Raw genomic sequence first — 21,899 nt, 5'->3', positions numbered from 1 at the left:
TGATTTATTCTAATAATGTATTTAGAGGAATACCAGCCAGAAATATTATTATAGGCTATTTTATTTTTTTGTTTTTTGGATCACACCAGGTGATGCACAGGGGTTACTCCTGGCTCATGCACTCAGGAATTACTCCTGGCGGTGGTCAGGGGTCCATATGGGATGCTGGGAATCGTACCTGGATTCAGCCTAGTGCAAGGCAAACGCCCTACCCTCTGTGCTATCGCTCCAGCCCCAGATTTATTTTTTAGATTATGTCTAAAATGTATTCCATACTGAGCTGGAGAGTTAGTGCATCAGGTAAGGCACTGAGAAATTCCTCCTTTGCCAGATCTGCAATTTCCCCCAGCTCCCAATCAAAATTTCCACAGACAGCATTGTTTTTCTTTATTTCTTCTAAGTAAGGGGGCTAATGAAACCTCTACCTTCTCCTGTATGCTCAGAGTAAAATCTTATTAAAATTAGAGGCATTCCTTAATGACTTTATTCTGAGTAATATGCCAGAATTTTCAGCCAAGTATCAGCCATTCCATAGACTGCCATGCACTCAGCAATTTTAAATTCCCTTGTAGGCCATCTTAGCCTGCTGATTTGAGGGAAAAACCTGCAGGGTTACTCCTTTTTTTATAGGTCTGAAAGGATCATTGCAAATTTAGAGTGAGATTTCAAGGGGATGATTATAAATGGGAGCATTAAGTCTCTGAAGTGGGCTAGAGTGTGTATAATATCATTTTATTTTAATGAAAATTTTATGGAACTGATTGTTCAACCTTGCAAAGAATTACATTTTATTTTCACAATCACTTTTAATATTTTTTGAAACATGAATGCAAAGAAATAATTTGAATAATCAGAAACATACTTTATCTTTCTTTTCTTTTCTTTTCTTTTTTGTTAGTACTGGAATTGAATCTGAGGCCTTACATAATACATGGTCTGTGCTCTACCACTGAGTCACATCCCCAGACCTAAGAAATGTATTCACAATTTCAGAAAGCAGAGTTCATTTTCTTAACTTTGGTTAGGTTAAAGATAAGAAAAATAACAAGTATAAGCATCAAGAATGATTTCCTTCATATATAACTACTTAGTATCTCAGTGTGTATATTGTCATATCTAATTCACTTCTTGTGTAGACTGTGGAGAACCTGCTATTTTGATTTATGTCATTCTATTCAGATGATGAATCAATAAGATAGATTTTGTCCCAACATGGCAGTTTCTGTTTGGTAGGTTCTTGGAATTGAAAGAGAATAAGGCAAAACGTAATTATTTCCTAGATTTTCTGTCCCCATATCTTTGAAGAGTTGAGACGATTAATTTTATTTTGAGACTAAATAGATTTGAGCATATCTTTCTTTGCCCATGTGCTGCACTTATAAAAACAATAACTGATATTCCATGGTTTCACAGAGACAGAGCAGAAAAATCAGTTTTGCATTTTTGTTGTTGTGTTGCTGATTTGACTTTTATACTTCCTCAAAAAATAACCAAATATCCTCTTTACATATTTTATTTTTAAGTTAGTGGACACATTAGCTTGTTGCAATATTATAAATTTTGGACTTTTCTTCTGATTATATAAAAATTAAAGAATAATTTGTTAGTGATAGATATTGTCATCAAAATTGTATGGTAGCCATACATGATGATGTATTTATTTACTCTGGTCAAGAGCAGCTGTGAGGGGTTGGAGCAATAGTACAGCGGGTAGGACATTTGCCTTGCATGTGACTGACCCTGGTTCAATTCCCAGTATCTCATATGGTCCCCCAAGCACCACTAGGAGTAATTCCTGAATGCAAAGCCAGTATTAGCCCCTGTGCATCGCCATGTGTGACCCAAAAAGAAAAAAAAAAGAGCAGCTGTGAAATGCACAGACATTTTAAGATTAATCATGCTATGTGTTTACTTAGCTGTATTTTGATGGCCTGTAATTGAAAATACTCTTCTATTTTAATTATAGTAATTAGTATCTCACGTCTTGCTGCTTTATTAGTCTTTCTCCTATAAATCATACATGCATAGAAAGAGTTCACTGTTGATTCTGCTATTATTTGCCATTCAGCTAACAAAGTGGCTATAGTTATATCTTTTTGGCTGGAGAGATAGTGCAGAAGGTAAGATGTTTGCCTTGCATGTAGCAGATCCTAGTTGGATCTCTGGCACCAGATATGATTTTGAACACTGCTCAGGTCCACTCCTAAGCACAGAGCCAGAAAAATACTTCCCTGAGCACCACTGAGTATGGTTCCAAATACTACCCAAAGAACTTTTACAATTTAAGAAAATGATAAAAAATACAGTAAATAATTTATCTCTATCAAATTAAGGTAAATTTATACCAAAATTATTCCATAGTTTAAAAAGGATCAAAGAAAAATAATGGTGGTTGTATAAAAATGTCACAGGTAATTATGATGTAATTTTTAGTATTATCATAGTAAACTTTTGATAAAATCAAATTAAGATATTATATATGAACCACTGTATATTTAATTGCATAGCACATCATTAAATGTGGAGGATTACTTGTAGTATGTATCTAAAGGGTTTCCTTTTCCCCCATTTCCCCATCATTTGTATAATACTTATACAATTAAGAAAAAGGTTTTTGTCTTTTTTTGGTTTGGTTTTGGATCACTTCAGCCATGCTCAGGGCTTACTCCTGGCTCTGCACTCAAAGTATCACTCCTGATAGTGCTTTGTGGGAGGGGTGCCAGCAATGAAACCTGGGTCAGCCACATTAAAGGCAAGTGCCCTTGTCACTATATGATTACTCTGACTCCAAGAAAAGTATTAATTAAAGCAATAAAATCACCTCACAAAACCCACTTCTGTGGTCAAATCAATTTGTTTACATAGATAATATTTAAGCAGGGTGGATTTGAACTTCTGGTCATGGTTTCCAAATTTTGCAGTGTAGGCAAAAGAAGAAAGTTGACCCTCTCTTCAATAATTAACAGAATTCTAACCGAGGTAGATAGAATCTTTACATATCAAGGCAGTGTAATACGTGTGCATATGCAGTGCGATTATTTAATTAGTCGCTGTTTCTGTTTTGGAAAAAAACAGTCATATTGCATTTAAAAGTATATGAATTCATCTATTTTCTTTAAGGATAGAATTTAAAAGCATATTTTATTTTAATTTTAGTTTTGTTTCATGACTCCCAAGTATCTCTTGATCTGCAGCTCACCTCTTCTTTTCCTCCCCACACAAATACTCTTGCAGAGTGAACTATTATGTTGGTAGATAATGAAATAAAATAATGAAAAGACACTGTGTATACTTACTTGAAAATCACGAAAATTGCCAGCGAAATCACTAATGTGAATATTGACATAGAATGACCCACAATAGCCAAGTAGTACAGATTGTATGCATTCTGGAAAAGCGACAATAATTTAAAAAGGCAGTTAAAAATTGGTGAAAGAATAATTATAGAATACAGAAAATTATTTTATATATTTTTATTTTATATTTTTAAAACATCAAGCGTCAATCACTATTTTGAAGAATAAAATAAATATATGATAAAAGGAGAATGTTGAAAAGCAATTATCTAAATTTTAGTTAAAAAAGCTAAGACAAAAAATGCAAAAGAAAGGAAATACTAATAATACCAGGAGGTTGGCTCCATAGCTTGGAAGCTGGCCTCCCACGCTGGGGGAAAGACATCCCAGATAGAGAGGGGAACACCAAGTAATATGTGATTGGAGATCCTGCTCGGGAAGGGAGATGAGTGCTGAAAGTAGACTAGAGACTGAACAGGATGACCACTCAGTACCCTTATTTGGAACCACAACACCCAAAAGGAAAGATAGATATCAAATTGGAATGCCCCGCTACAGAGGCGGGGTGGGGTGGGGGAAGGGACTGGGGGGGTGGGAGGGATATTGGGTTCATGGGTGGTGGAAAATAGACACTGGTAGAGGGATGGGCTCTTAAACATTGCATGAGGGAAAAACGAGCACGAAAATGTGCGAATCTGTAACTATACCCTCACTGTGACTCACTAATTAAAAAAAAATAAATTTAAAAAAGAAAAAAAATAAATTAAAAAAATTATTATATATAATTTATATAATACTAAATTATAAAATGACCTAGGACATGCAATAAAGGGGATTAGCAGCAATAAGACTTAGTTCTTAAAAAGTTGAATATCTTCTAGTAAGACAGCTATAAGAAAAAAATGGCCATCCAAATTAAAAAGATATTCACACAAAAACCTGGGCAACTCTTTGTAGAGGTATTATTTATAATAGTTAAAAAATGGGAACAACTCAACATCTATTAATGGGTAAAGACAGTTTATTCAGAATATAATACTATTCAGCCAATAAAAGAAATTAAGAAATAATGCATAGTAAAACATGAATAAACCTTAAAAACACTATGCTAAAGAAGACAGTAACAAAATACCACACATTGCATAATCTCATTAATATAAAATATACAAAGCAAAAAAATATATGGAGACACAGCGTAGTCAATGGCTATTGAGAAATTAATTTGCTATCATTTATAGATTATAAATTGTAACTTGTACTTAATGCTTTAACAAATTAAACTGTACAAAATATGTAATTTTTATTGGTTGGATGAATAGTGGCTAGAGTGAATAAGTGGCAAGGTTTAGAGAGGCATTTTGTAACTCTCTTCCATACAGTTTATTACATGGAAATTATCTTGCTGTGAGTTTTTATTTTAAATTTGGAGATATATGTATGCCCCTATCCTCCATCAGTATTTTTAGCTTTGCATGTTTTATTTTTAAGAAAATTTAATTTCATTTAGTGCTTCCAGAATATTGCTTTAAACATACTTATTTTTCTTAAATAGTTGTCTCAGTAATGTGTAAAATGAAACAACTGCTCATAATTTAGTTACATTCTGGTGTCATGCACAAGAATGAAAAGTGTGTGCTTTATTAAATGCTTGTTTGATTTCTTCAAATTTTGTTCATGCCTGTATTAGATGTAAGACTTGTGGAAAGAATTTCAATCGTTATATTCAGTGTTGAGAGAGGCATTTATTCTCAAAATTATTTGTTTTCTTCTTAGAGTGTGTGAGAAAGTGAAAAATGGCAAACACTGGACATTACTTTTTTGGATGTGTGTGTATTGTTTACAATTAGGTAATTATTACATTCTTCCTTTGAAAAATAATTAGTACTTATTCAGGACTTTCCTTATTTAGTGAGATGTTACTACAATCAAACCTTATTAAGTAAATAGTTCTTCATTAGAATGGGACATTTGTTTGTTTCTGAGGTGACTAAACAATTTAGGAAGAATCAAAGGGCTTGGTGCCCTTGGCCCTCTCTTGTAATGAGGTGACCTTTGGCTAACTAGTTCCTAAGAAATCTATTCATCTTGTATGTTGTTTGCTTGCTGTTTGTCCGTTTTGCTTTAACAAAAAAAATTTCCTGCCCTTAAAGTTTCTCTATAGAAACAAAATACTGATGTATAAAGTACTGATTTTTAGCTTCCGACAGTGATTATTTAACAAACTGGGCTATCTTTGAAAGAAATGGTAGATTTCTGTTGCAGTCACGAGGTGTTTTTTTTTTGGTTGTTTTTTTTTTTTTTGAGATGCCCCGAGTGAATCTACACTGACCACTTCTTTTTCAGATTTCTTTGGGGAGAAACTGTAGATTTGGAGATTTCCGCTCCCTACCCCCTGCCTTGCTTCCCACCTATTTCTGGTACATTTGAAGAGAGATGTTCTTCCACCCGGTTAATTTAAAAGTTTCAGTATGGAGATAGTATAAAAATATTTAACAGCTAATAATCCAGAGTATAAACTAATCACTATGGATTTATCCTGAAAATAACATTCGTGGATTGATGAGAAGACCCCAGTCAAAAGTTCCTCAAGATCTGGTAGTAAGTAAAACTGTCATGGACATTGTGGAGTAGGGAAGGGGCAACTGTTGACTTGTGAATTACAAAAAAAAAAAAAAAAAAACTGAGGTGTTGGAACTCTTCCAAAAGAAGATCCAGAATCCCTGGAAATGCTACCTAATATCTGGGAGAATATCTCATCATCTGGTCCAAGGGTATTCCTGCCCTGGTATAAACAGCCTGATTCCATGTACTGATGGAACCTTCTCATCAACACTGAATGCCAACCAAAAAGTAAAACATTTTCCCCCTAGTGCCACTTTATAAAGTCTACAGAACTTAAAGATCATGATATGATTTTCTTTTATAAAAATAGGTTGGCTTCTTGGTAGCAGGTATTTTACTGTTATGCATAATTTATATGTGTAAACAATAGCATTCTTGCCAATACTGAATATTCCAATAGAACCTACCTGCAGCTTCTCAGGAGTAAAAGCATTGCACATACTGTAGTTGGACCAGGTTCGATTATTCTCCGGATGCTTATACCAATCCCCATTTTCATCACAGTATTTTGTAACTGTTTCTGTTGTGAAACATAACAATATTTACATTGCTGTTGCATTGTACAAATGAGAAAACAGAGGCTATGAGTTGAGTATATTCCTTTTAAACGATAATGCATTAAAGAGATACTTTAAAAACTAGAGCAAATCTGGAAATGTAAATTTTAGTTGATTTTTACATGTAAAATATACATTTTCAGATTTGCTCTAGTTTTTAAAGTATCTCTTTAATGCATTATCTGCAGTGACTCAGAGAAACCTATAGCAATCCAAAGATATTTTGTAATCCTCATAGTCTAACTTTTGATAGCTTCTTGAAGCATTTTCATCATTATTAAAGCAAAAAGTTTTCACACCTTTGAATAACCCTCTTAACATATGATTTTTTTTCAGAACAAGTATAACAGAATAAAACACTAAAAATCAGAATAACATACTAAAATTTGGAAGACACTGTCACTGTTTTAAAGAATTATGGAAACAATTTGTATTAACAAGACTTATTTATATGAAACATCATTGAGATTTTAAATATAAAATAATTATTACTAATGGGTTAATCAATATGCTAAGGACTAGTATAAAATGTCCTTTAATTCTGTGGCAATCTTAGATAAATTTAATTATTTTTAGTTATTTGTCTCACAGATAGCACCAGACTACACAAGATTTTAACTAAAATTGTAGATTTGTTTGTATGTAAATTATTTAAAATTGATGAAATAAATGCAAATTTCTAATAATGTCTACAATATGTCCCAAAACAGAACAACAGAAAAGCAAAGGCTGTTCAAGCAACTGAATAGAATTAATGCTTAATGGAAATATATTACAAAATTACACAGAAAGTAATTTTGTTGTAAATTTGGGAAGACAATCCTTCAGCAAAATCTGAAGAATCACCATTGGAGAACTTAATTTTTAAAAACTGACATTAAAAAGTTGTCAATAAATGTGCTCATTTTGTTTGCCAGTAATGACCATTATAAGCTTATTTGCAACTGAAATGTGGTTTTAACTGCATCATTTTGTCTAAATGATATTGTCATGAAGTAACTTATGTTATCAACTGGCTATAATTGATTTTAATAAATTTTGTAGCTACACATGTCAAAGTATATATATGGAGAAAGACAGTGTTCTTAGTGATGAAGTCCATTCCAGTTGTGAGCAGGATTATAGGAAATGCTGCTTGGTTTTTGTCTTTTTAAAAAATTTCCCATAGGCCACACCCAGTAGTGCTCAGGGTTTAGTCCGGATCTGTGCTCAAGGATCACTCCTGGTGAGGGTCCTAGGACAATATGTGCTGGCCAGGGATAAAAGCTGGGTGGACCACCTATAAGGTGAGTGACCTGGCCATTGCTCCAGCTTCTATATCATTTTGTCATGACTAAAGTTTAGGCCTAGGCATGTCCTGCTTATAATGACTGCAGTGACCAAGAATCACTTGACAAATATTTCAAAATTTGAAGAAAGGATATGTAATATATGAGTCTTTCCTTTGCAAAGCAAATGTCCCCATTTATCCACATTTCTGTCTTTTGTCAGCTTGGAATCTATCTGCATATGCTAATATCGGTATTTCCTACTTAAATACTCCATGGCCTAATCCATGAAGAGGACAATACACATACTTCTCAGTCTAGATTCATATGGAAGGAGCCTTAAAGAGATTCACAGACCCTGTCCACACTGATTAATATTTGATCAATATAGAGATTGTCAGGAATAAAAATGCTTAAAAAGCACATGAATTTTGAAGGGTGTCAAAGTTCGGAATCATTCTTCTAGCCATATGTTGACCATCTGCTCTGTGTCATTAGCGTTGATTGAGCATTTAACTCCAACAAATGGTCCTTAAACAACTTGTTAAATTTTTTTTTACATCAGGTTGTCAGTTTCTTTTGAATCTCAATACTACTATTCACTCTTTTGTGATGTTATAAAGAAGCACTTAGCTTAAAATGAAATCTCTGTCATTCTTTAAGTCACTTTATGTATCATCAAGACATCACATTTGTTGAATATAGGTATTTTAAAGCTATGCTTTATTTGTAAAGTGAATTTTTTCCGAAATGAAAACCTATATAAAAATGAGACTGAACCCATGCCCGAAAATTCTCATTTGTCTGATCCAAAACTTACCTTTAAGTAAAGATAGTAAATGATTATTTGTACCTTGGCAAAAGTGCATTCCTGCATTGGAACTGGTTTTGTAGCCTCAATAATACGATGATTTTTGTGTGTGTGTCAATCAAGTTATCTCTAATATAGTTGTCAAATCAAGATGAGTGAAGTGTCATTTATTGGAAGAGTCAATAATGGTCTGAAATATTATTCTCAAATAACCTGTAGCTAAAGTTTAGAATTTATAGCAATGTATTGGTGACCATCGTAAAGCTCCTTTCCTTTTTACATTCCAACTTTCCCCTCACAATAAGAATTTCAGAAGTGGTTCACACCTGTTGCTTTACAAAAATAGCCATGTCTAATCCCATACATTCTCATGATCTGTATTTTACCCCATGAAAGTTTGATTTTAGAGACAAAAGAAGTCTTCATATTTAAAGGAAGCTCAAAAGATCTCTCCCAAACAGTTTATCAAGGATAAACTAATTTCTTTTCCTAAATTTGGATATTAGAAGCTGTATTGATGAGAGTTTCCCATATGGTGCTATCATCGATGGGAAATAATTTCTTGTCATTCATACTCAGCATGAGTATCACATGGGCTCGCTGGGTCTGAAATGTGGGAATAACTCTTAGCAATGATTCTTTGGAAAATAAGACAAGATAAAATTTTCCATAGTTTCTTAAGCATAAAACAAACATCCATCTTTTCAAAATGCTGTTTTCAACATAGATCTGATAATTTAGATTCTCCTTTGTTAGGACTCTAGTTTCCCTTTCACTGATAAAATGCTTTAACTCGTTCCATTAGTTGCAAAACTGAATGAGAGAATATGCTTCAGAATTTGAAAAACATGTTGAGTATACCTAGGTAGATGTATTTCATATCAGATCTCTTTAAAACAATGAAAATTCTAAAAATATCATAGAAACATACAAAATGAAAAATTATCTTTCACCTGTTGGATCAAAGTCTGGAAAGTAATCTGGGCAGTGTTGAAAGGCCAGCACTCCTGCTGGTGTGTCATCCCAGCATGTCCATCCATCCCAGGTACGGTTGCAGAATGGACCTAAACATTAGAAAGAAAGTTGTGTTTGTCAAAAATTTCAGGAAGCTTCATAAGTTAAGCAGTTTTCTAGAATGTCCTGACCCCGAGCCAGGCTGTCTTCACGGGGGCAACTCCGGAGGGGGGCAGATTGAGTTTCCCTCTCCATCCCAAGCAGAACACTGGCAGCCAAAAACCTCCAGAACCCAAACGCACCCATGCTCAAGGCCACTCTCCACAGGCTTGGATTAGCCTCACCTATGAGAGAACCTGCAGAAAAAAACAGCTGTGCGGGACCAGTGACTGAGATCTCCAAGCTTGCTCTGGACGGGACAGGGCCTCCTCCCCCCAGGTCCCCATTTTTCCAGTAGCTTCATAGTCACACTCACAAACTGCCCCCAGTGTCATGTAGTCTCATCAATGGCCAAGATCCAGAGACTATGAAATAAAGCTTGCAATAAAGAGCAACACAGAATGTCCTGGAGCAAAAACCTCTTATACCCTAGGCCACTGATGTACCAAAAGTAGCACACATTTGTTTGGTTTTAACATACATGCTTGTAATCTCTTATATAAGGGCTTAAATGGCTCCAGGACGAAACACAACAATCTTCACACACTTTCCTCTTATGGGTGGTGGGAAGGTGCATGGTGGTAGGATTGGTGTTTGAATATTATCTGTAATGAACTATTGTGAACAACTTTATAAAAATAAAATACATGAATAAAAAAAGCAGTTTTCTGGTATTCTTTGATTTTGATATGAAAATAATAAAAACAATAATAGCTATAGAAACAGAATTTAAATTTATAATAGAATTTAAATTTTATATATTTATATTTAATTATTTATTTAGTTTTGTGGTCACACCCAGCAAGGCTCAGGGCTTACTCCTGTGTCTGTGCTCAAAGATCACTCCTGACAATGCTTGTGTCAGAAATCAAACCAAGATCCATCAGGTATCAAACCAAGGTAAGTGCCATACTCCCTGTACTCTTTCTCTGGCCCTAGAATTTACGTTTTAGTATGATATTTCTTCATTTGTTTCCCAAAAGTTCCTGTCACCTGCATGGAATGATTCTTTTAAAATATCTCCAGAAATCCTCTAAGATAACTCTTGTGAAACTATGTGAAATGTCATCTTTAAGTAAAAGACTTTTCTTAACCTATATAACTGTGAAACCTATGTATTTTTGTAAACTGTAATCTCCAAAGAATTTTCTGGGTATTTTTTATTTATTTTTATTTTTTAAATTTTATTTATCTATTTAAAAATATTTTGTCTGTGAGGTACAGTTACAGGCTTACAAACTTTTGTGCTTGAGATGATACAATTGTTGTCTGGAGGTTTGTTTTTTTTTTTTTGAAATGCATTTGTAGCCAACTAGTAGATCACACATTTTTGAAAACTCTTATACTTTAGAATTATGCTTTGTTACCAGTCAAATAATGAGTTTGATAATTTTATGTACTCATCTCATCAACATTGGCTTCAAGTGGTTCTTTAATTTAAAAAACTAAATCTAGCCTAAAACATGAATATTTACCACTATACAATATTTCAAAGAATGTACCTATGGTTTAAAGGCAGTTTTCAATGAAAAAATAGCTCAAATAATCATCAGAGCAAAACATTCAATCTTCTAAGATAACTTATAGTGAAGGAGAATGCCTTTGTGAGTGTGTGTGTATGTATGTATGTGTTTGTGTGTGTGTGTATGTATGTGTGTGAGTACAGGATTGTATGAAATACATTTTCAGTATTTTTTTAAAAGTTTTTATACCTGAATCCAGAGAGAAAGCATTTGCATGTGGCCATCCTGGCTCAACCCACTGGAGCAAGTATGGTTCGCAAGTACTGCTAGGAGTTATCCCTGAGCACAGAGACCTGAGTACTACCATGTTCGACCCCCTCCCAAAACAAAACAAAATAAAACAAAAACCTAATATTACTGTAGACAGAGAAATTATTTTATTTTCAATTAACTTGATATTTTTGTCTAAAGGAAAATTCTAAAAAATATATATAAATTTAAACATTTAACTATTAGAAGACAAACCATGTGCTGTAATAAATTGTATTTAAGAGTCTCATGCTCTACCGACTGAGCTAGCCGGGCACTGTAATAAATTGAATTTAGCTAACTTCCTACTACTACCAACCACTATTCTTCTTAAAAAATACAATTATCTATTAGATCTTGTGGGGTCTTTTAAATGGTTTATGAGGCAAAGGAGATAGTTGAAGTGAATATAGCATATTGGTGTTCATATTCTTTGCTTTGTTTTTTTCTGGGCTCTCTACACCTAAGAGACTTGTTAGGCCTTAAGAATATTTGGGCAAGGCGGCACGAGAAGCAGAGCCTCCCGCCTACTGACTGTGATCCTGAGGTCTCCTAACCCATTTTGGCACCAGAGCAGATTCTTGCAGCCATGCATTTCGACTGTGAACTGAACTGCAACCTCGTGCAGCCCGGGGAGGGATTTTTTTCCCTCTCCACCCCATTTTTCTGAGCGAAAATGGCGGCAGCGGCAGCAGCCACGCGGTGAGAGCCACCCTCTAAGACCCCTCCACCAGGAGGTAGGACTTTCTTTAGTGACGTAGCCTGTAGGTGATCCTGGGAGGGGAGGTGTTCCCGGCGCGCCTTCCGCCCAGAGATGAACCAAGAGCCGCGGCACGAGAAGCAGAGCCTCCCACCTACTGACTGTGATCCTGAGGTCTCCTAACCCATTTTGGCACCAGAGCAGATTCTTGCAGCCATCCATTTTGACTGTGAACTGAGCTAAAATATTAGAAACCCAAAACCGCGCGGCCGTGATAGCGGCCGCCCGGACTCAAAGTCTTCACTTTTACCAAGGAAGAGAAATTATTAGATGATGCTTATTCAGCAGGCCTGATTGTTGGGGAAAATTTCCAATCAACAATAGTGAGTTCTGTATGGAAATATGAAATGTACTCAATATATAGAGAGAATAATGGGAATATCATCAGCTACTTAGATGGGGGGTGGGGTGGGAGGGAGGTGTATTGGGGTTCTTGGTGGTGGAACGGGTGCACTGGTGAAGGGATGGTGGTTTAATCAGTATTTGACTGTGACTTAAACCTGAAAGCTTTGTATTTTTTTTCTTGTTTTCACGGTGGTTCAATAAAATATTTCTTTAAAAAAAAAATAAGTGCAACTGAAAAAAAAAAGAAAATAAATGATAGATTGATACTAGATTTAAAAATGAAAAGTTTCTATGAACAAACTAAACAAAAAAGAAGTAATCAAATTTATCTAAAAATAAAAGAAAATTCAATATAAAATATTTGTGTTAGCATTATCAGTTGTCTATTTTATACTATTTTGTTTAAAATAAAAGATACTTTTACCAAAAAAAAAAAAAAGAATATTTGGGCAGTAGCAGAGAGAAGGTGTGAGGTAAGCATTTGTCTCTCCTAATTTGATACATTTTCCTAAGTCTTCTGAGAACTGGTGGTAGGAAAGAAGGAATAGAATCATTACTGAAAAATTGGGTGTTAAAGAAGATATTGTTTAATTAATTTAAAGTAGGCATAGTTTTGACAGGTTTTACCCCAGGCAAATTCTCTGCCCACCATTTTACAATTTCCTTCCTGCCTGTCTTCAGTTCTTCTTCCTTATTTAGTCCTGTATTGCTCCTGCTTGCCACGTGTGATTATTAAGTGATTGTAGTAGGTTTGTCAAAAGAGCAGATGTTAGCCAAAAGTAGTCAGGTGCATTTGAGAAATAAAAACTAGGTGTGTCCATTGCATAAAATACACAAACATGCCATGGTGTGAAGAACACTGTTGGAACTGGCAGCATATTAAATAAAAATCAGTCAACACATTTATACTATTGAAATAAAATTAGTCTTTAACATATATGAAATATATATTTGGATAAATTCTTTTTACCGTCTCCTTGGTATGGGGGCAACTGTTCCATTCGGTCATAACATTTGTACTGTGCATCCATCATCTTCTGTCGTCCCAGAATATAGAGAAACATCTCAGGTTCCATTGTAGGAGTAACGGTGTCATTTTCAGAGTAAGGAAGAATTGGGGTTGGGTGCTGTATTAAAAAAGCAAATGTAACTTATTGCATACAGATAATCAATTATATTTTATGATATATTAATATGTATTACACATTTGTAAAAATGCATTTTACATTTATGTCTGCATAAATTAAAAACATTTACTTTTTTAAGCAACAATTATCATACTATCTATGTTGAATATTATGCTTCTTAACTAAAGAGTAAATGTAAAATCTATAAATTCTTCCTACAAATTTCCTATTACATTCATTCCACTCACATAGTACCCACACACATTAATTTAACTCTTTAATGTATGATTCTTTAAATTTTATCACTGAAAAGTTAAGTAAAGCCAGTAAACTGAACTCTAAAAATCACAAAAATCAAGTTTTCATTCTTTGACACATTTAAAAACCATGACACATACTGTTAAAAATAGATATATTAATGAAACAATAAAATGTTAATTAAATTCTTTCAGCTGATTTTTATTTGATCTTAGACTGAGAACATTCATAAATTTAACACATTTATTCCATGGGGAAAAAAAAACTGTTTTTCTGAGATATTCTGCTTTGGGTAATTGGCTATAATCTCTTAATTTGATTTCATCAGCAGATGACCTACACATGGTAATTCATTTCACTGCTGAAGATCAATGTAATTTCTAAACATGTTTTCCTTAGTGCATTTGCATTTTGGTACATGCAGTTGCAGCTGTTGTTCTTGGTTAAGTCTCAGCACCATCACAGACCCAATTTATCTGAGTTGATATGTATGTATGCGTGTGCATGTGTGAACAGATTACTAGTTGATATTTTTCTAAGTTTCATTGATGTACAAATCAATTTATTCTGTTTCTATGATATCTTTAGTGATCTTTTAATCTGCCCTTTAAGCTGTAGAGATTTTTTTTAAGATTTGAAAGCAATAGCCTGTACTCCTTGTTTTCTATAGCATCTGTAGAAACATATTTTTAATTGTCCTTATTATGACTAAATTATTCTAAGATGGAAATTTCTCAAAATTTATCAATATTGAACATAATCTGTAGGTTTTTCTATTCCCCACAGTCTCTAAGGCAGTGTGGAATGCAGATCAATTAATCACTAATTAATTGATCTGTATACCCCAGGCCATTAGTAAGAGAGCCTCACTGTTTTCCAGTGTTTGTCACTGTGTAAACAAACACCCTGCCCTATGAGAGAACATATCACTAAATGCTAAACTAATACAGAGCAGAATACAACAAAATTTCAGAGTGGAGAGAAAGCATGGAGCAATAACAGTTCAGGGACAAGTACATATGCAGAGTAGAATTGAAATTTAACTTTAAGGATATGCAGTGCCTACATAAAGAACTGCAGAAAGGCTTTTTTTTTTTGGAGGAAAAAGAGTGTATAAAAGTCTATAGACTGGAATTCCATTTGTGAGCTACTATAAGAAAATCATCATACCCAGGGGAGATTTGATTTAAGGATTAATAAAACATGGAATAAAGGACTATCAGGCAATACAGAGCCACGTGTGAACAAAGAGAAATAAAAATTGTCTAGAACTTGAAAGGCTCAAGTCATATTATCTACTATTATTAAAACAAAAAATACAGTAAAACATTTTTTGAAGCTTTTTAACCATTGAAGGATGCTAATTGAGAGTCTTAGGAAAATTTATGTGGCTGCCATCAAATGTCCAGATATTGTTTGTTTGGAGGCTAAGCATGAAGCTGAAGTCCTGGTCCAATGCCCTCTGTGATAGAAAAGGAGGAGCGGCTCTCACTACTTCTCAAGTAACAAAAACACAAAATCATATTCGACTATCAGGATTGAACAATAATAGTTAAATACCTGGACAGTTTAGCCTAAAAAGCTGTAGAAAAATAAATGTCTGTGTAAGAAAAAAGAGTGGAAAATTGCTGTGCTAAGCAAAGAGGACAAATTCTCTTTGGGACTTATTTTGGGACTTATTTACAAACCACCAAAATAAATTTCTTGCTAATACAAAAAACAAATACTTATAATTGTCATGGTAATAGATTGACACATTTTGGATACGGTTGGCACTACTCTTTAATTATTAGGATATTTCCACTATTTCCACTTTTAATGCTTCTGAAAATGATGACAGAAGAAAAATGACTTACTAAAATGCACATGCACAGAACTGAAAATGTGCAAATCCTAAACTAATTCAGTCAGGCATAATTTTGTTGTCAGATGATCCTTAGTCCACTTATTTTAAGGCTAATTTTCAGTGACTGTTCATAGGATTTGTAAGTCAAGCATTGTGCTAGCTGTTCAAGATACAATCCTGAATAAAACAAGCATAGGCCCTGCCCTCATGGAGCTTACAGTCTAGTAAGAAAGACCAACACTATAAAATATTTTCTGGACTTGAAATTGTCGGGGAGGGGAAAGAAACCACTAAATGGTTATATATCTAATAAGGAATTTAACTGTTTGGAGGTAAAAAAAATGTTTAAAGTAACATCATGTTAAGATTTCATGCTGAATTCTATTAACCTACATTTGTATGAATGCATATGAGTGTGTATGTGTTTGTATGTATACATACATATATGTATTTAGGGAGGTATACTCTACAGTACTCAGGAGCTACATCTGGCTATGTATTCAGAGTCCACACTGTAAATGGTGCCAGGGTTTGAACCATTGCTGCCTCTGCAGCAGCCTGGAAGCCAAGTGCTTTAACCTCTGTACTACCTTTGTAGGTCCTGCTTTAATAATTATATTAATGATCATGTAACCATGATCTTTAAAATATGATATCTTTTAAATATGAGATGTTAATTATTGGTTGATGTTGTGCATCTATTTTAGATTCTTGGCAATCTATTATGAGAATTTTCATGTTTCTGAGCAATTTTTAAATTTTCAAGTCAAGTTAGAAGGTAGAATATAATTTTTTTTCTGTGCTTACAGGAGGGACTACTTTCTGTGACAAGTGTCTAGGCATTAGGGATTATTTTACTTAAACTTGGCATAATTTCCAGAAACACAATCTGAATTTTGGTTTTGATGTAAAAGAAAATCTCATTAGTAAAAGTTCCTACTCTAGTTGGAAATTTACAGAAGTGCTTGGAAAACAGTATGTACATCATAGCAAGAGGAAAACCCTGAACTTTCATTTTAAGTTACAGAATTATTTGGTGTCATGCAGTTATAATATCGGCAATAGTGGAGATACGACCATCTGAAAGAGTAGGTGCAGTGCAGGCAGTTGACAGTAGTATCATATTAACATTCTTCCAATATTGAAACAAACTCCAGTGAACTTGATTTGCAGTCTGGTTCAGCAGAGATTGTTTCAACACTGAAAAAATGAAAAATTTGAATCTCTGTTGTTAGAAGAGCCACGATAATCTTCATCCTCTCCTGGTTTGGTTCTTCTTGATGGTGGATGATAGAATTTTTCCTGTGGTTGCTGAATGTTTCACAGACATTTTTATGAATATTAGACTCACACTATGACATAATTTATATAAGAAATAAGTAAATAGAGATTTATAAAAACATTAATATAAAAATAATTTATATAACATTCAAAATATCAGATTACTACTGCTTAAAACAGAACATACAAGTTTCATAAAATCCATCGATATTTTAGTTTGGTTGGTGATTTTATACAGATAAAAATTGCTTGTAAAGTGTTACACTTTTCAGCAATAAAAAGGCAAACTTTCTTCTTTGAAAGGTTAAGGCGGACCCTCTGCGCCTAAAGACTTTGACTCCAGAGATCTAACACATTTGAGCATCCAGCGCAGCATCCAATAGCAATGCACTGGGACTGCGAACTGGGCTACAACTCCGTGCTGCCAGGGGGTGGATTTTTTTCCTCCCCACCCTGTCTTCCTGAACGGAAAACGGCGGGTTGGCGGCACCCACATGGCAGGCACCATCTTCTGAGACTCTAAACCCAGAGGTATTCGGTTTTTACTTTTGGGGCTCCCAGGAACTCATGGGAAGGGGCCGTAACCAGCACGCCCTCGGCCCAGATAAATCCGGAGCCACTGAGCGTGAAGCGGACCCTCTGCGCCTAAAGACTTTGATTCCAGAGACTTCTTACAGCAATGCACTGGGACTGTGAGCTGGGCTATGCAATATCTGGCAGAATTTTCCCTGGACTTTATACAGAAATCCAAAACCGCGAGGACGCGGCAGCGTCCGCTCGACTTAACATTTATAATTGTCAGCAATGTGAAACGGTTCCTTTTGAACAGGTCTGACTTGGGAGGGAAATCCAAATAATAACAGTAAGTTTTTGTTGAAATATTGAAGGTTATTAATGTAGCAGCCACCTCTCTGGACTGTGAACTAAGCAAAAGCCCCACGCTGGCCGACGCGGCGTGGCGTACACCATACTATGAGGCGCGGGAAGGAGGATGAGGGGGAAAAAAAAGGGAAAAGGAAAAAGAAAAAAAAAGAGAGTTATGTACTTGTAGCAGTGGGGCTACATATCTCTTCATTTCCAGAAATGGAAAACTAATTATCAAATGCTTCCTTGGTAGTAGGTCTGTCTCTCTTGGGTGGAAACTCCAACAACTATAGTGAGTTTTGTGTTGAATTATGGAATGTAATCAAGGTAAAGAGAAAATGAAGTGAAATTCATTAGTTATACAGTAGGGGGTAGGGGTTGGGGGCGGGAGGTATACTGGGGTTTTTGGTGGTGGAATATGGGCATTGGTGAAGAGATGGGTGTTTGAATATTGTATAACTGAGACATAAAACTGAGAACTTTGTAACTTTCCACATGGTGATTTAATAAAAAGTTTTTTTAAAAAAAGAAAGATTAAAAAATACTTTGTTTATTTTATTACATTTACTCTATTGAGGATGGAGAGATGCACATGAAGTTTGTTCTGTACATGAAGGTAGAAATGTGGCACTAAGGGCATATTGCGTTCTGAAAAGACCAGTGTTCTAAGTTTTGCATCTCACTCAGTTCTTAAAAAACAAAACTAAACCTCAATGTTGTCCTAACTAGCAGTTTGTGATGTCACTCCTAAGGGTTCAAGTAAATGGCACCACATATACGACTACTAAGCTGCCACAATAGTTGTAGTCATTAGTCAAAACATCAGTGAATCTTTATTTTGTGTGCCTTGTACATGTCAGGTACTTTTCTAAATTTTGGATATTCAATAGTGAAGAAGATTTGCAAGGCTTTTGCTCTCAAGGAGCTTACATTTAGAAGATTTCATCTACATTAACTTTGTAATATAGGGGAAACAATCGGATTTGAATGGCCATACTCAAGCAGTTCCTGCTTTTATTCAAGGCACTGGGTGGCTTATATTGGGATTTCAGGATGTCTCTCAAACATAAAAATAGGAGAGTTACAGAGCTGTTCCCTGGAAAGCTTTGAGAAGTGGTCTACTTTTGCAACAGTTCAAGCCTGTTGAAGTTCAAACCCATGTTACTATGCTAAAGAGGAGGATTCTAATTGATCTCCTCAGAGATTAGTATTCTAATAGAAATATGAATTAAAAATCCATACATTTATATAAAGAACAGGATTTCGGTATGACCATTCCTAACTGAGTAATGTAAATTTTAGAATTATATGCTGCTTTCAGCTTTCAGTTATTTTCATAATAACAAACAATAAACTAGAACTTTGTAGTGTTAGTCTATCCTCATTCAGAGAGGATCAGAAGTTGATAATCTATGAACTAGCTATTTAAACAACAAAATGTGGTGAATATAATAAACAAATGGGGAAATCCATTTATGTTAACAAGAACAAAATGCTTCTCAGAAGAACCTAAATATTCTATCTTCATTATTGTTGTCACAGTTATCACTGTCACCGTCATCCTGTTGTTCATTGATTTGCCTGAGTGGGCACCAGTAACGTCTCCATTGTGAGACTTGTTACTGTTTTCGGCATATCGAATACGCCACGGGTAGCTTGCCAGACTCTGCTGTGTGGGCAAGATACTCTCATTAGCTTGCCAGGCATTCTGAGAGGGATAGAGGAATCGAACTCTGTAAGGCAAGTGTAAGACAAATGCCCAACACACTGTGTGAATCGAACTCTGTAAGGCAAATGTAAGGCAAATGCCCTACCCTCTGTGCTATGGCTCCTGCCCTCATAGTTATCAACAATGATTATTACAAACTTTCTTTGTTTTGTTTGGTGGTCATATCTGACAATGCTGAGGCTGTTACTGGCTCTGTGTTCAAAAGTGATTCCTGGTAATGCTCTATAGTACTGGTTTCTCAAACAGGGTTGGCCACATGAGGGCAAGCCATTTACCTAATACCCACTCTATCTCTCTTGCCCCAGCAAGCAATTTTTGAGTTCTCCTCAAATGTGCCAAGCACTCTTTAATCTTACTGCACTACTTTAGAAAACAGAAAGGAAGTGAATAGATGGGTTTAAGTTAATATAGATGAGACTAATGGAATGTAGTGGTCCAAATGAAAATTTAAAAATAATTTGGAAATCATGTTTGTAAAAGTCAATAAACATTGGTAATGGTTGACACAATAAAACATCAATAAACTGATGTTTTGAAGAAATTAAAATTATTTTTTGATAGACTTTTTCTAAGGTGTGCCTTGTAAGACAGAAAATATTTTATAAGAAAATTGATGCATTCAAAATATTTTAGGGAAAAATTCTCCAAGTCAAATACTAATCTAAGCAAACAGAGAGGCCATTTTCTGTTTGTCTCCCTTGATAGGATAAAACCATTAAAGTGTTCTGTATAGCTGTGTTTGCTAGTAAATAGGTGGTCACAAAACAAAAAGCATTTGTTTTGTGGCTCTAGGAGAGTTACATAATTGTTTTCAATCTCTGAATTTTAAAATTTTAGGTAGAAGCTTTGAATAAAAGGAGCCTACTCTATGGTTTGTGCACACCACAAATTATCATAGTCTCTGCAATAAAAAGTAATAATTCACAGATTATCTTGTTAATCTTGTTATAAGAACAAGTTATCTTATCAATATCTACTAGTGTTTATTATATCAGTGTTCAATGTAATTAAATGAAATAAAATTATTAAAAATAATCACAATTTATCATACAGATTTTGTTTGACCTGCAACAAAACTACTGGTTTATAGATAAAACATGAAATTATTTCTACATATACAGAATGTGACATAAGGCTAAGAAATTTACAGGAAAAAATAAATATTCTAATAGTTTACAAGATATTTTTATAGAGCTTTGAAAATTATATTCTAATGGCATGAAGATACCAACATTTCCAAATACAAGTTTACACAGCACCTTTTCTGACATTAAAATATTATGTAGTTTCTTTACATACATAGTTTTTACATAATAAATAAACTATACTTAAATAGGTACAAAAGTATTATATTAAAAATCATTCCCATAAACTACTGGTGCATAAAATTACAAATGAGACTCTTCTTATAGTTTGTTTGTTGTTGGCCTTTCCCAGCAGTGCTTAGGGCTTACTCCTGGCTCTGTACTCAGGGATCATCCCTGGTGGGATTGGGGGGACCATCTGGGATGCTAGGGGCCAGACCTGAGTCAACTATGTGCTAGACTTATGCCCTACCCACTTGTAATATCTCTGGGCCCCTCAAACTCAAACTCTCTTCAAGATCAAAAGAGTGAGCTCAAAGTCTAGAAGATGATTTATATGCCAGAGACCTCAGTTTGATCACCATCTCCTCATAACTTAAATCCACATGTACAGCATGTGCAATATTTTTCCTTGAATAATGTAAAAAGAGATAGCTTATAAAGGCCTTTAGTATTATAACTCCACATTGATGACCATTTGAAATCCTGGCTCTGGAACAGAGGCAAGCTTTGTTTCAGATAATATAAAGGTATTAGAGTGACTTTTACTTCCATTTATAATTTAAAGGCCAAAATAGTTGTGCTATGGTAAAGAGGATAAGGATCACAACATTCCAATTTGTTTATGTAAAATTGATTCATTTTCCTTATGTGCTATTAAAACTTATGTGGGTTGACACAAAAGAAGAGGCATTGCTAGTATTTCTAGTCACACTTATAGTTGTGACTAATTACTAAATCATTTAGTAGTAAAACTATTAAATTATGTAACTTGAATGTGATTTAAGAGATTGAATAAATGAAATGACAGTGATATGTTAAGACTTAAAGATTATTTAAATGTGATAAAACTTAATGACTATTTGAAATACACTTGAAATCAACCAGACTGAAAGAATTCATATATTTTAAAAAAATAGAAATTCACAACTGTGGTTCAAATCCA

At 34.5% G+C, this 21,899-nt stretch overlaps 1 protein-coding gene across 2 annotated transcripts in view; it reads right to left on the bottom strand.

Moving 5' to 3' along the window:
- Positions 1 to 21,899, bottom strand: part of CALCR (calcitonin receptor) — a 135,977-nt gene that overhangs the window by 35,433 nt on the left and 78,645 nt on the right. For both annotated transcript variants that reach the window (XM_055137221.1, XM_004602183.3), the window contains exons 4-7: positions 13,515 to 13,671; positions 9,508 to 9,618; positions 6,326 to 6,438; positions 3,297 to 3,388 (exon numbers count right to left, since the gene is read on the bottom strand). In XM_055137221.1, coding sequence (XP_054993196.1) covers positions 3,297 to 3,388; positions 6,326 to 6,438; positions 9,508 to 9,618; positions 13,515 to 13,671 — 473 coding nt within the window. The remainder of the gene's footprint in view (positions 1 to 3,296; positions 3,389 to 6,325; positions 6,439 to 9,507; positions 9,619 to 13,514; positions 13,672 to 21,899) is intronic.

The sequence above is a fragment of the Sorex araneus genome, chromosome 1 (assembly GCF_027595985.1).
Source record: "Sorex araneus isolate mSorAra2 chromosome 1, mSorAra2.pri, whole genome shotgun sequence".
Classification (NCBI taxonomy): domain Eukaryota; kingdom Metazoa; phylum Chordata; class Mammalia; order Eulipotyphla; family Soricidae; genus Sorex; species Sorex araneus.
The sequence above is the reverse complement of the archived record's forward strand: the minus strand, read 5'-3'. Positions and strand labels throughout refer to the sequence as shown.